At 45.2% G+C, this 15,421-nt stretch overlaps 1 protein-coding gene across 5 annotated transcripts in view; it reads right to left on the bottom strand.

Annotated features, from left to right (window-relative positions):
- RABGAP1 (RAB GTPase activating protein 1) overlaps positions 1-15,421 on the bottom strand; it is a 238,587-nt gene that overhangs the window by 134,420 nt on the left and 88,746 nt on the right. For all 5 annotated transcript variants that reach the window (XM_077283511.1, XM_077283512.1, XM_077283514.1 and 2 more), the window contains exons 14-18: positions 8,397-8,510; positions 7,506-7,580; positions 7,177-7,302; positions 3,216-3,359; positions 44-85 (exon numbers count right to left, since the gene is read on the bottom strand). In XM_077283511.1, coding sequence (XP_077139626.1) covers positions 44-85; positions 3,216-3,359; positions 7,177-7,302; positions 7,506-7,580; positions 8,397-8,510 — 501 coding nt within the window. The remainder of the gene's footprint in view (positions 1-43; positions 86-3,215; positions 3,360-7,176; positions 7,303-7,505; positions 7,581-8,396; positions 8,511-15,421) is intronic.

Below are 15,421 nucleotides of genomic sequence, written 5' to 3'. Positions count from 1 at the left end.
TAATAATCTAGAATAGATCAGACGGGACTTAAGACACACATACCTTTAATAGTCCCAGTGCAACATTAAAAATGACACTTATACCCTACGGAGAAAACAGAAATTGTGAATTATTTAGAGCACAGAACTGTTAAGGAGTTTTTACATCTTAAATATTTACGGTATTACTGGTTTCCCATCTATCAGGAGAATGGGAGACCCCTTTATATTGGGGGCAGAGCAAAGTACTGCAGTGCGCAGGTGCCGGGGCTCTTAGTACTTTCCCGGCGTCTGCGCAGGAGCACGATGGCGAGGAAACTCTGTGGATGACGCAGGGACTCGCCATCCACACGGAGCGAGGAGGACGACAGTGATCTGAAGAAGATGGGAAGTGCCAGACCCAAGTACATCAACACCCCTCGGGCTGCCCTGCAAGGTGAGTATAATAAAAGGTTACATTTCTTCTCTTACAGGTCGGGTTGGAGGCAGATATACAGCATTATAGAATACTGTATATGAGCCCTGGAAGGTGATGGCCGTATCTCACATTGGCCAAACATGGTGACAGGTTTGCTTTATCTGAAATGGGCCGACCAAAGATCTCCCCGAGAATCTGCCTCCAGAGCTTAGAGTAAATGAAAGGAAGAGTTACCAGTCTGAGACGTAGGGCGGACTGTCAGTGACTACATGTCTCACACTGGGAATTTCCCTTTTCGTTTATGATAAGCTCCAGACGTAGATTCTCCAGGAGATCAAGGTCCGGCCCATAGATCTTAACAGCTCATTAACATATTAAGGGAAACATGGATTTTTTCTGGAATAAGACATTATATTGCAGATATCAAGGTATCATTGTATTCTGGTTCCTATCACCTACATGGCCATGTAGACAGCTTAAGAGGGTTTAATCTACTGTCTGTTTTATACATTTATCCTTATGGCTCACTCACTTCCAACTATCTTGACAATTAATGTGAATGAAAAGATCAGAGAAAGATAATTATTGGGGACGTCTTGTGACGGGTTTATAGTAAGAGTGGTCAGAAGACCGCAGCGTCTGATTTCGCCGATTAGAAGAACTTCTTCATATTAAGCGGTGCAGGTTTCTGTAAGCAGTGCAGGGGTTAAACTGTTCAGCTTAGAGTCTCTGTAGCCTCCCAGCTTGGATGATCTCAGCTGTTCAGTATTGGCCACTCCCCTCTCCTAAATATTCCCTCCTCTAGCAATCTGGATTGCCAGTGTTAGTCGTGTACTGCCTGGTGTGGAGTGGAGGAGTCGGTTGTTGGTAGAGGTGTTTCTGCTGTGTGCAAATCCTCATCCTCCCCTATTTGATTTACCTCCCTTTTCTCCCTCGTGTCCCCCTGTTGTCTGTGAGTGCATATTTGTATGATTGGCATTTTTCCTTTATCCCTGTATGTCCTACCTTGCGGGTGTGATTTGTGTATACACATACACTACTCCTCCCCCACTTTTCAGCATTGTGGATGGGGCAGATATAGTGCTGATTCAAGAGGTCAGCAAGGTAGGTGGCCCCGGCATCTTCACCACCAGAAGTAATCCGGAGGGCAGGGATAGCTAGGGTGCACCTAGCGCTAGGGACAGGAAAGGAGTCCCAGCCCAGGGTCACCTGACAAGACAGTTGTCACACTTCTGACTTTGTTCTTGAGTTACATCTAGCTATTTAAGGGATATTCTGAGAATAGGTTATAAAATGTCAGAAGCATCAGTGCCCCTTTAACTTTTTGGGAGGAGCTGTGTCACATTAAAAGAGGTTTTCTTGTTTCAGAAAACCACAGTCCCATGGCTGCAGTTTGCAAAAAAAATAAAAAATCTACTCACCCTCTCTGGGTCCAGAGCGGAATGACCGCTGCTGCTCCTGGTGTCTGTTATGGTCTGCAATATCCCATTCAAAGCCAATCAGTGAGCTCAGCAGCTCATGTAATCAACTCAGGAAAAGCCAGTGAGCTTATATATTGGCTGCGGAGCAGTACATCTTAACGTCAGCGCGGCAGATAACAGACACCAGAAGCAGAAGTGGAAGTGGAGCCTCAGAGCTGGACCTGGGAAGAGTGAGCAAAGCTCAATTTCTTAAAAACTACAGGTTGGTGAAAAGGGTGTTCCAAAACCAGAAAACCCCTTTAAAGAGTACAATGAAATATAAAGCACATTGCACACAATGTCTTTTTGTTTGTGGCATTTTGGTGGGGTTGTTTTGGTTTAGTTGCAATTTTTCTTTCTTTTTAAAGGCAGCGTGCTCTAGCCATAGAATGTTCTTAGAATTTGTCACAGATGCATATAGTACCATTAAACACGTAAACATGGCCATCAGGCGTCACTCGGAAGTCCTTACATTAGTGTTCTATCAATATCACCACTGATATAGTAACGCCAGGGAATAATGGAAATCACAGGATGGACAGACACATTACTGATCTGCAAATGATTAGTCTTCATTCTACATTGGTTTGGTCTTGGAACCATTTCTCTAAAATGTCTCAGGTGACGCTTTTACACAACGCCAGGCCGCATGTTGCTCGTACTACTGTGAGCAGCCTAAACATGGACTTGTCTCCCATCGAGCACAAATGGGACGTCATTAATCAGCAACTGCAAAAGGAGCTGCCAGCAGTGGATCTTGATGATTTGCCCAAGTGTATTCAGCGGCAGAACCTTCCTTAGACGACCATTAATAGGAGACAAGACATCTAAATGCGGGGCTTCCTGCACGTGGCGCTCATACTCCATACTAAATAAATCCAGATGTTTTGTAAAGGTTTTCCTTTTAATCAATTGACGTGTCTATCCATCAAGTGATTTCCAGAATTTTAAAAAGTGGAAAACTGAATGTGCTCTTAGTGAGTTTTTTTTTTTTTTTTTGCTTAGCTGTTTAATGCCGATTCCCCATGCACGGGGGAACTGATGAAAAACGTAACATTTGCAAAATCTGCAGACTTTTTTTGTAAGATTCTAGAGCGCTTGTTACTGGGCGTCATAACAGTGTATAATACTGGATGGTTATTGCAATGTGGCTGAAGACGGGACTCCCGAGAAAGGCTATAAATCATGTCACCAGCAGGGGGCAGTGCAGGCTCGCACATCAGGCCAATGGGTCACTATAACCCAAATACCCCACATCTCTACATATCCTGCATTTATCCCATTAGCGGCGTATGAGACGCAGGATCTGTGTGCAAATCTGCAATTAAGGATTCAGCAGGTCGGCGGGTTGTACAAACCTCGCACAGGAGCAAGTCGATGATGTGGAAGACCATGTAGAGCGGGAACTTGGCTGTAAAGAGGGTCAGAAACCATTGGGAAGCGTACATGTGAGCCTCGAGGCTGATCTCCAGGAAGTGGGTGTAGAGGTCTGCAATGTATTCCTGACGGACAGAAATAAAATATTATCATTAAAGAGTGAAGGCACCAGAGGAATAATGCAGAAACACAACACTGCATTATATAAAGATCTATAGGACGGCATGGGAACTCTAGCAAAATATTAATGGCAATTCACAGCACAGTTCTGCAGACGGGAAACTTCACAGAGCGGTCAATTCCTGTTTTTCTCCCTTTTTTCTTACGCCCATAACTTATGTATTTTTCCATCCACACAGACATATGAGGGCCGGTTATTTTGCAGGATCGGTTGTACTTCTGAATGACACTATTCAATTTCCCACAAAATAGGGAAAAAATTCCAAGGAGAAATTGTGTGTGTATAATATATATATATATATATATATATATATATATATATATATATATATATATATATATATATATATATATATATATATATATATATATATATATTTTATTTTTATTTTTTTTCTTCTGTATTTTCATGACTATGAAAATTTTACATTCACACTGAAGGCATCAAAACTATGAATTAACACATGTGGAATTATATACTTAACAAAAAAGTGTGAAACAACTGAAGTTATGTCTTATATTCTAGGTTCTTCAAAGTAGCCACCTTTTGCTTTGATGACTGCTTTGCACACTCTTGGCATTCTCTTGATGAGCTTCAAGAGGTAGTCACCGGGAATGGTCTTCCAACAATCTTGAAGGAGTTCCCAGAAATGCTTAGCACTTGTTGGCCCTTTTGCCTTCACTCTGCGGTCCAGCTCACCCCAAACCATCTTGATTGGGTTCAGGTCTGGTGACCACCCCATCACTCTCCTTCTTGGTCAAATAGCCCTTACACAGCCTGGGGTCATTGTCCTGTTGAAAAATAAATGATGGTCCAACTAAAAGCAAACCGGATGGAATAGCATGCCGCTGCAAGATGCTGTGGTAGCCATGCTTGTTCAGTATGCCTTCAATTTTGAATAAATCCCCAACAGTGTCACTAGCAAAGCACCCCCACACCATCACACCTCCTCCTCAATGCTTCTTGGTGGGAACCAGGCATGTAGAGTCCATCCGTTCACCTTTTCTGCATCGCACAAAGACACGGTGGTTTGAACCAAAGATCTCAAATTTGGACTCATCAGACCAAAGCACAGATTTCCACTGGTCTAATGTCCATTCCTTGTGCTCTTTAGCCCAAACAGGTCTCTTCTGTTTGTTGCCTGTCCATAGCAGTGGTTTCCTAGCAGCTATTTTACCATGAAGGCCTGCTGCACAAAGTCTCCTCTTAACAGTTGTTTTAGAGATGTGTCTGCTGCTAGAATTCTGTGTGGCATTGACCTGGTCTCTAATCTGAGAGCTGCTGTTAACCTGCAATTTCTGAGGCTGGTGACTCGGATACACTTATCCTCAGAAGCAGAGGTGACTCTTGGTCTTCCTTTCCTGGGGCGCTCCTCATGTGAGCCAGTTTCTTTGTAGCGCTTGATGGTTTTTGCAACTGCACTTGGGGACACTTTCAAAGTTTTCCTAATTTTAAAGACTGACTGACCTTCATTTCTTAAAGTAATGATGGCCACTTGTTTTTCTTTACTTAGCTGCTTTTTTTGTTGCCATAATACAAATTCTAACAGTCTATTCAGTAGGACTATCAGCTGCGTATCCACCAGACTTCTGCTCAACACAACTGATGGTCCCAACCCAATTTATAAGGCAAGAAATCCCACTTATTAAACCTGACAGGGCATAGCTGTGAAGTGAAAACCATTCCCGGTGACTACCTCTTGAAGCTCATGAAGAGAATGCCAAGAATGTGCAAAGCAGTCATCAAAGCAAAAGGTGGCTACTTTGAAGAACCTAAAATATAAGACATATTTTCAGTTGTTTCACACTTTTTTTGTTAAGTATATAATTCCACATGTGTTAATTCATAGTTTTGATGCTTTCAGTGTGAATTTACAATTTTCATAGTCATGAAAATACAGAGAAATCTTTAAATGAGAAGGTGTGTCCAAACTTTATATATATATATATATATATATATATATATATATATATATATATATATATATATATATATATATATATATATAATTGTCTAAGGGTCACTTCCGTCTGTCTGTCTTTCTTTCTGTCACGGATATTCATTGGTCGCGGCCTCTGTCTGTCATGGAATCCAAGTCGCTGACTGGTCGTGGCAAAACGCCCACGACCAATCAGCGACGTGCACAGTCCGGAAGAAAATGGCCGCTCCTTACTCCCCGCACTCAGTGCCCGGTGCCCGCATACACCACTCCGGTCACCGCTCACACAGGGTTAATGCCGGCGGTAACGGACCACGTTATGCCGCGGGTAACGCACTCCGTTACCGCCGCTATTAACCCTGTGTGACCAAGTTTTTACTATTGACGCAGCCTATGCAGCGTCAATAGTAAAAACATCTGTTAAAAATAATTTAAAAAAATAAAAAATCATTATATACTCTCCTTCCGCCACCTTTCCCGCTCCTCGCGATGCTCCGGCCGGTCCATGCAAGCGACACGTTCCGGTGGCAAGGATGGTCTGGGAGAAGGACCTGCCATAACGACACGGTCATGTGAGCGCGACGTCATCACAAGTCCTGCGCGCCTGCGCGAGATGGACCTGCCGTGACGTCACGTTCACGTGACCGTGACGTCACGTTCACGTGACCGCGACGTCATCACACCCTGGGAGCGGAAGCTGCCGCCTGCACCCCACACAGGCGACAGAACTACAACGCGCCTGCGGAAGGTGAGTATATGTTTATTTTTAATTTTTTTAACCTGTGACATACGTGGCTGGGCAATATACTACGTGGCTGGGCAATATACTACGTAGCTTGGCAATATACTACGTGGCTGGGCAATATGCTACGTGGCTCTGTGCTGTATACTACGTCACTGGGCAACATACTACGTGGACATACATATTCTAGAATACCCGATGCGTTAGAATCGGGCCACCATCTAGTGTATGTGTATGTGTTTATATATATATTGTTTTTTGAAAATTGCTTTTACAGTGTATATTGTGTGGTAAAAACGACCTTGTAATAGGATTCTGCTCATCAGTAGGAGTACAGTGATACCAAAAGGGCCGTTTTTTTTAAATTATTTTAGTGGTGGAAAAAAAAAAAGGGTTTTTTTGTTTTCATTTTTCAGTTGATCGTGTTTTTATTGATTCCACTTTGGTATTGATGTGATGTTTTGATCACTTGTTACAGCAATTTTTGTGGCATTGCAGCAACCAAAAAAAACAATTTTGGTGTTCTTGAATATGTTTTGCTTATGGTGTTTATCAAATCAGGTTAATCATTTTTACATTTTGATAGAATTTTTCTGAATGCAGGGATACCACATGTGTATTTTCTTTTTTAATCGGAGGACACGCGAGCGTGCTCAAGAAATCTCGAGTAACGCGTATATTCGCTCATCACTAATGGTAACCCATCAGCAACCGGCGATCACATCACGGGCACATAGAATAACGCGCCCCCTGCTGATGCACTGTTAATGCTGCGGTCAGAGATTGACAGCAGCATTTCACAGGTTAACAATCACAGATTGGCCACGGCTGTTAGTGGAATCTATACTTGCCTTTCAATCCATCACAACTCTGGTGGCCCCCAGTGGTCTCTGCTTACTACCTGTAGCGACCATGTGAAATACAATATTCATGTGACTTTCCCGGCTAATCACTGCCCTCAGTGATTAGCTGCAGTGGTCACAAGGGGGATCTACAGCGTACAAGTGCTGCATACAATAAGCTCAGTCCGTCGAGGACCTACATCTTCCGTGTAGCCCTGCACATGGGGCGTCTACTAGCCTGCATCAGCCGCTCCAGCTGATAGAACTTGCAGTGCAGATCTTCAAAGTTCTGTTTGAAAAGTTCCCGGAGTCCATAATCGAACATGATTTTGACCAGGACGCTAAAAGCTTGTTCTTCAGGCATCTGTAGAAGCAGAAATCAAAATAAAACATATAAAAATGTAATCTTCCTGCCGGATCTCCTCTACATAAACAGCGCTGCGATTCCTCAGACACGTCTCTATGAAACGTTCCAGATGACCACGGAGGCCATGACAGGTCGGGCGTCCATCACCACCACCGGCACACAGCAGCCTATCATTAACGAGAAGACTACTGACAACCTACATGTAGCAGGAGGACTGCGGCGAGGAACGACTGGCCCTGGCAGTACCCGATCTCTTCGTCATACACAGAGTAGGCCTACGAAAAAAAGAAGACGGACGCTCAGAACTTCCCAAAGTCGGAAACTTCAAGCACAGCCAAAAGGGTTTGTTTTATTCTTTCAGAGATTATTAATCACAAGTTTATGGCGGATGTCCCACAAGCTGCCATAGTCGATGTATGATTTACACTGATTTGCACCAGCGTGTCTGACGCTACATGGCGAAAGGTTGCAGATCCTATCGGAAGGAGCCTCAATCCCGGGGGGCGGGGGGGGGGGGGGGGTATAACAGGATACAAGGACCCTATCCCAATATGTAATAGGTGTAATGATAATAATAATATAAACAAAGACCTCCGTTTAGAAATGTTCTATAGTTCTTCTGATTAGCTGTGTCACTTACCCCATGTGCAGGGCGTTGCAGTAGCTTAGGTATCCATGGTTACAGCAACCTGTCACTATAGGAGTGGTCATAACTATGGATACCTGAGCTACTCAATGCCCTGCACATGGGGTAAGTGACATAGCTAATCAGAAGAACTATACTACATTTCTAATTGGAGGTATTTGCTAATATTAATATTATTATACCTACTACATATTGGGATAGGATCTTGGAGATGGGAATACCCTTTTAAACAATGTCTATGAAGAGTAAGACTTTAAACTTTAAGGGTACATCGTTTTCAGGCAGGTGAACCCGCAGAGTATTCCATGAGAAAGAGGCTTCAGAAAACACTGGCATTTTTTATATCTGAGATTGAATTTTTTAGTGTTTTTTCACCATTTTTTTGTGACACATTCTGTATTGGCGCTCGGGATGTTTTTTCTTTTTGTGGTTTCGGATTGGTTACCTTGCAGATTTTGTAAAGCGAGTCCTGTCCGTCTCCCCCGGTATCCTTGAAGTAGTCGTGAGCCGGGAACGTTCTGTTGATGTCACGTGTGATGGCGCTGTCCTGCGGAGACTCCTGGGAAGAGAAAACCAAGGATTCCAAGCCCATTATTCTACAGCCTGCAGGGGGGTAACATCAACACTTGTGTCGCCCTCCAAAAACCAAAGCTGGGACTGTGCATCCTACATGTACAAAGGTCTTCTTTACCATTAACACCTTTATTTTTGGTGCTTGTTCACACTATTGAAATTTGGCTACCATATCATTGTTTGAGCATAGGGATAAATATGTTGTTATATACCATTGTTTTATTTCTGACTGATCATCATTTATTAGTTGTTTCTCATGGGACTTAATATCAACTAGTCGTCACCAAATACTACAACAGGAGTGTGGAAACCACAGAAAAACACGACCAAAAAGTCTTAAATAGTACATGAAAAAGTTTATTATTCCATAAAAAAGCACAGTTTAAAATACTACTACAGGACACAATGGAACCAGATGGAAAGCATGTGCATACAGCAAACAAAGTGCAACCGTGCAGATCTGTTTATATATTATCAATACAGAAAAGGGAAGATATGCATATAACAAAAGATAAATAATATATGTATCATAGTACTGCTGTAATCAATTTTATATACACAGGGGTCCTAGCCATAGAACAAGGAGGAGTAGGAATCATCACTAAATCGTGGTTCAACCACTGTAAACAGCATGTCTATCAGATCATCATCAAGACATATTATATTGCAATATCCCATATTAAAGTGACTACTATAGGGAGCGGGATCTAACCCACATGTTAACTGGTGTCCCCACCCTGTTATATGACCGGACAGCTATGGCATATATATATTTTCCCAAAAGAGGTAGTTACAAAACATCCCTCACATCCACCAGACCAAAGGGCGGTAACTACCACCATACATACTACCTTTTGTAAGGATGGCGCTGGCACACAGGTGGAACCTAGGTCTGCACGTCAGCCCGACGCGCGTTTCGGAGACAAGCTCCTTCGCCCCCTGATGATACTATGATACATCTATTATTTATCTTTTGTTGTATGCATATCTTCCCTTTTCTGTATTGATAATATATAAACAGATCTGAATGTGATCTGTTTTCTGGTCTGCACATCAAGGCTTTGCACGGTTGCACTTTGTTTGCTGTATGCACATGCTTTCCATCTGGTTCCATTGTGTCCTGTAGTAGTATTTTAAACTGTGCTTTTTTATGGAATAATAAACTTTTTCATGTACTATTTAAGACTTTTTTGTCGGGTTTTTCTGTGGTTTCCACACTCCTGTCGTCATATCATTGTTTGGACAGGAGCCAAACGGTAAGGCGTCCGTTAATTAAATTACTTGTTTCCGATTTCAGCAGGATAAGCCGACCACTTAAAGAGGACCGAGGGCACTGATCAAAACAAAAAAAAAAACTTTACAGATCCTCTTTAACCCCTTCACAACCTAGCGATTTTCCATTTTTCCTCCCCTTCTTCCAAGAGCCATAACTTTTTTTTTTTTTTTAATTTTTCCTTCCCCATAGCCTTATGAGGGCTTGTTTTGTTTTGTGGGACAAGTTGTATTTTTTAATGACGCCGTTCATTTCAGCACAGGATGCACTGGAAAGCGGGGAAAAAAAATCCAAGTGTGTTGAAATTGCAAAACAAAAAAAAAAAAAAGTGCAATTTCATATTTTGTGGTTTTTTTAAGTTACCATATTCACTATATGGTAAAATCTGGGGCTCGCTGGTGGTTTATTTTTTTTGCACTCTGAGCTGATATTTTTACCGCTACCATTTGGGGTAGATGTTTTGATCGTCTCTTATTGCATTTTAGTCAAATATTGTGGGGGCCAAGAAACCATCATTCTGGTGTGTTAGTGGCAGTTTACCAATCAGATTACGGTAATTTATTTTATATTTTGATAGTTCAGGCTTTTTTTTTTTTTTTAACACAGTAAAACCAAATGTTTATTTTTTTATTTATTGTGAAGGGTTTTATTTTTAATGGGGAAAATGAGGGGTGATTTGAACTTGTGTTTTTAATCATTTTTTTGTTGTGGGAGAAAATGCGGGCTCAGCGTGCGAGCCTGCATCAAAGGCAGAGTTGAGCCGCTTTGGGAAGTGAGTGGCAGCATCTTACTCCCCTTTCCCCATTAAAGGCAATTTGTCAGCAGATTTTTGCCATAAAATAAAGTAGAAACAGAGACCCTGATTCCAGCGATGTGTAACTTACTAGGCTGTTGGCTGTAGTTTTTAAAAAACTTAATGTTTTATCAGCGGGAGATTGATGACTAGTAAATCTGCTGCCATGCAGTCCTCTATATTCATGAGCCCTGTATAACCCTGCCCACATCACTGATTGGCTGCTTTCTGTGCACAGGCAAAAAGCTACCAATCAGTGGGATTTTATCAAAATGACAGTAAGCAGCCCAGTGAGTGACACATCTCTGGAATCAGGGTCTCTCTCCCTACATTATGCAGCTTTCAGATGGGATAGCAAAAACCCCGTGGTAGATTCCCTTTAAGAACACATTCACACTAGCCAAGCATAACATGCATGTGCATGGGGACTTTAGAGGAATACTTGTGTGCGCGGCACTGGCCAGCCTTTGGTTTCACGTTCATGTCCCCATTGTTGGCTCAGACAGTAGACTCTTTTATTTATTGTGTCCTTGTTGACATGAGTAATTAGCACTGAATGCAGTAATAATTTTCCTGTTGAAAGAACATAGCGGTGTAACGTGTTTGACAGCATTGTGACGCCATCGCAGTGTGTTGTGGCAACGTGCTATAGCTTGTTTATAAAGGAAGCCACACTTTAGCGGTGAGCATCGCCAGTTTTGTGGTCTAAAAACAGCAATGCATGCGGTGATAGAGCCAGGCTGTAGATTTAGGAGACCCCTTTATTCAGTTGGGAAGTAGCAGCAGAGGTAGAACATTGACCTGAAATCAAGCATTTCTGGTGGGACGATGCGCCAGCAAAGATTACTCTCCCAGAGGGAGTATGAAAGTCACATGGGCTCAAGGACACACTAGGAAACCATATAAGGACACTAATTTATTAAAGGGGTTGTCCTGTCTCAGAAGAAAAGTCTGCAGTCACATTACATGCCGATGTCAAATGCACGCATGGCCACAATTCCGAATGCAAGAGGGAGTCACGTACCCACATGTGCACAACTGAGGTCACATGCTGACTAGTCTCACCCAGCTTCTCCCAACCGCAGAGAATTGAAAGGAGTGCAGAAGTCTAGTCGGTAGGTGACTATCGTGCTGGGAATCCAGGGGAATCGTGACTCTGCTTACTGTCACAATACGGCAGTTCAAGTAATTTGCTGACTTTTCTTCTGCGTCACAACAACCCCTTTAAAAGGGTCGTCCAGACAGAGAAAACTGGATAAGAAAATCTCAGAATGCTAAAAAACCAATGAAATAAAGAATACTCACCTTCTCAATCTCCAGCTATTCCTCTTCCAACGCACCTACCAGTACATCCTTTTCAGCCCGGGGGGACATGTGACCACTGCAGGCAATCACTGACCACACGGTGACTGACTGCAGGGGTCACACACTCGTGTGAAGCAAGGCAGCAAACCCAAACAGCACCGTACCAGCAGACACGGAGGGTGGGGGGGCTTATTTAGTATTCACAACATTCGGAGATCAAATAAAATATATTATATATATATATATATATATATATATATATATATATATATATATATATATATATATATATATACACATACACACACACATATATATATATATATATATATATATATATATATATATATATACACACATACACACACACATTATATATATATATATATATACACATATACATACATACATACATACATACATACATACATACACACATCAGTGTTTGGACATGCCATCTAAATTCTGTGTTGACGAGTATGAGAACATTCTTTTACTGGGGTGAGAGCTTTATTTTTCTGTTCTGGAGCTCCGAACCATGAGTTTCCTTTCACACCTGACACAGATCGGTCTGTCCGCATCCACCGGATATAGTGCGCTGCAGAACTAGGCAGAATTGCCATTCAGAGACCTAGGAAAGCTGGGTGAATACCCTTTCAGGACATGTAACAGTGGTGACAATTTTTCAAAAAAAGAAAAAAAATATATCTACAAAAGTCTTTAAAGTAATTTCTATGCTCAATTCCACTCTTCCGATAAATGTGGGAAACATCATATTACCATTTCCCGGAGATAAAAATGTTGGAATTCACCGCGTTGCGGAAACGAATAAAAACTGATTTAAACAGCTGCCCTCATGGTCAGAAGTTGGGCTGTATGGACTCGTCGTACGCACAGGCCGCGGCAGATCAGCCATGAAGTCATGGTTCCGGTCACCTTACGTGCCCGCGCAGCGTCACCAGCCAGACGTCTCACATGTGCTTCTGTCTCCTCCATCTTGAGGAAGCGATAACGACACACAAATGACAGACAAAGAGCGTGTTTTTGTGAGCCTGGCCGGCACGGAGGGCTGTGCCATAGCCATGGGCGAACCTCCACTTATTTTTATACCTTTCTGTGAGAACTGGCAGTTTCTCAAGCTTGAAGGGCAGTGGGAACTGTAGGAAACCCCTGTAAGCCCACACCCTGTGTGACCGCAGAATGGCAGGAAGATCGGGGAGAGCAATAAACAGACCCTGCCGGAGCCATGTGAAGTCAGCGCGCTACCACAGGCGCATATTCCCAGAGAAGAAAAAAAAAAAAAAGGTTTAATTTAGAAGAACTGCGGACCCTCAAAACAAACATCAGAAGGGTCTCCATACGGCTCACGTCACAGGACACACACAGACTTTCAGTAGCATCAATATCTACTGACTCGTGCACTATCCCCGTCAACCACAGTGTGTGAGCAGCCTGACCCCTCCGAGGGGTGAGCCATGGTACGGCAACCTCCAACATGTCTCAAGACCGTGGGGTCTGTGAAAGTCCAAAACCAGCGTCATATTCACAGTCAGGCCCAGCGGGCAGGGCCAGTTATAGACAGTGGGGCCCTGGGCAAAAGTGTAAAGTGGGGCCCCAAATGCTCACATATTGCACCGTCACACAGAAGCATTTCGGTTGTATTTATGTGCTGATCTCAGGCCGTTAAACAAGTGTGATCGACAATATTGAAGTCTTTCAAAGCTTGTTCCCAAGTTTCTTTACAGCGGCTGAGGAACAATGATGATAGTCCTCAATACAGTATAATGCAATACTGCAGCCCCCCTCAGAGTATACTGCAGCCCCCCTCACGAGTATACTGCAGCCCCCCTCACGAGTATACTGCAGCCCCCCCGCCCGAGTATACTGCAGCCCCCAGAGTATACTGCAGCCACCCCCCAGGGTATACTGCAGCCGCCCCCCAGAGTATACTGCAGCCGCCCCCCAGAGCATACTGCAGCCCCCTCAGAGTATACTGCAGCCGCCCCCCAGAGTATACTGCAGCCCCCCTCAGAGTATACTGCAGCCGCCCCCGCCCGAGTATACTGCAGCCCCCTCAGTATACTGCAGCCGCCCCAAAGGGTATACTGCAGCCGCCCCCCAGAGCATACTGCAGCCCCCCCCAGAGCATCCTGCAGCCCCCTCAGTATACTGCAGCCGCCCCTCAGAGTATACTGCAGCCGCCCCCCAGAGTATACTGCAGCCGCCCCCCAGAGTATACTGCAGCCGCCCCCCAGGGTATACTGCAGCCGCCCCCCAGGGTATACTGCAGCAGCCCCCCAGGGTATACTGCAGCCGCCCCCCCAGAGCATACTGCAGCCGCCCCCCAGGGTATACTGCAGCCGCCCCCCAGAGCATACTGCAGCCCCCTCAGAGTATACTGCAGCCGCCCCCCAGAGTATACTGCAGCCCCCCTCAGAGTATACTGCAGCCGCCCCCGCCCGAGTATACTGCAGCCCCCTCAGTATACTGCAGCCGCCCCAAAGGGTATACTGCAGCCGCCCCCCAGAGCATACTGCAGCCCCCCCCAGAGCATCCTGCAGCCCCCTCAGTATACTGCAGCCGCCCCTCAGAGTATACTGCAGCCGCCCCTCAGAGTATACTGCAGCCGCCCCCCAGAGTATACTGCAGCCGCCCCCCAGAGTATACTGCAGCCGCCCCCCAGAGTATACTGCAGCCGCCCCCCAGAGTATACTGCAGCCGCCCCCCAGGGTATACTGCAGCCGCCCCCCAGGGTATACTGCAGCCGCCCCCCAGAGTATACTGCAGCCGCCCCCCAGAGCATACTGCAGCCGCCCCCCAGAGCATACTGCAGCCCCCTCAGAGTATACTGCAGCCGCCCCCCAGAGTATACTGCAGCCCCCCTCAGAGTATACTGCAGCCGCCCCCGCCCGAGTATACTGCAGCCCCCTCAGTATACTGCAGCCGCCCCAAAGGGTATACTGCAGCCCCCCCCAGAGCATCCTGCAGCCCCCTCAGTATACTGCAGCCGCCCCTCAGAGTATACTGATGCCGCCCCTCAGAGTATACTGCAGCCGCCCCCCAGAGTATACTGCAGCCGCCCCCCAGAGTATACTGCAGCCGCCCCCCAGAGTATACTGCAGCCGCCCCCAGAGCATACTGCAGCCCCCTCAGTATACTGCAGCCGCCCCAAAGGGTATACTGCAGCCCCCCCCAGAGCATCCTGCAGCCCCCCTCAGTATACTGCAGCCGCCCCTCAGAGTATACTGCAGCCGCCCCTCAGAGTATACTGCAGCCGCCCCCCAGAGTATACTGCAGCCGCCCCCCAGAGTATACTGCAGCCGCCCCCCAGGGTATACTGCAGCCGCCCCCCAGGGTATACTGCAGCCGCCCCAAAGGGTATACTGCAGCCGCCCCCCAGAGCATACTGCAGCCCCCCCCAGAGCATCCTGCAGCCCCCTCAGTATACTGCAGCCGCCCCTCAGAGTATACTGCAGCCGCCCCTCAGAGTATACTGCAGCCGCCCCCCAGAGTATACTGCAGCCGC

Source organism: Ranitomeya variabilis, chromosome 2, assembly GCF_051348905.1.
Source record: "Ranitomeya variabilis isolate aRanVar5 chromosome 2, aRanVar5.hap1, whole genome shotgun sequence".
Taxonomy (NCBI): Eukaryota; Metazoa; Chordata; class Amphibia; order Anura; family Dendrobatidae; genus Ranitomeya; species Ranitomeya variabilis.
This window is presented reverse-complemented; position numbering and strand designations above follow the sequence as displayed.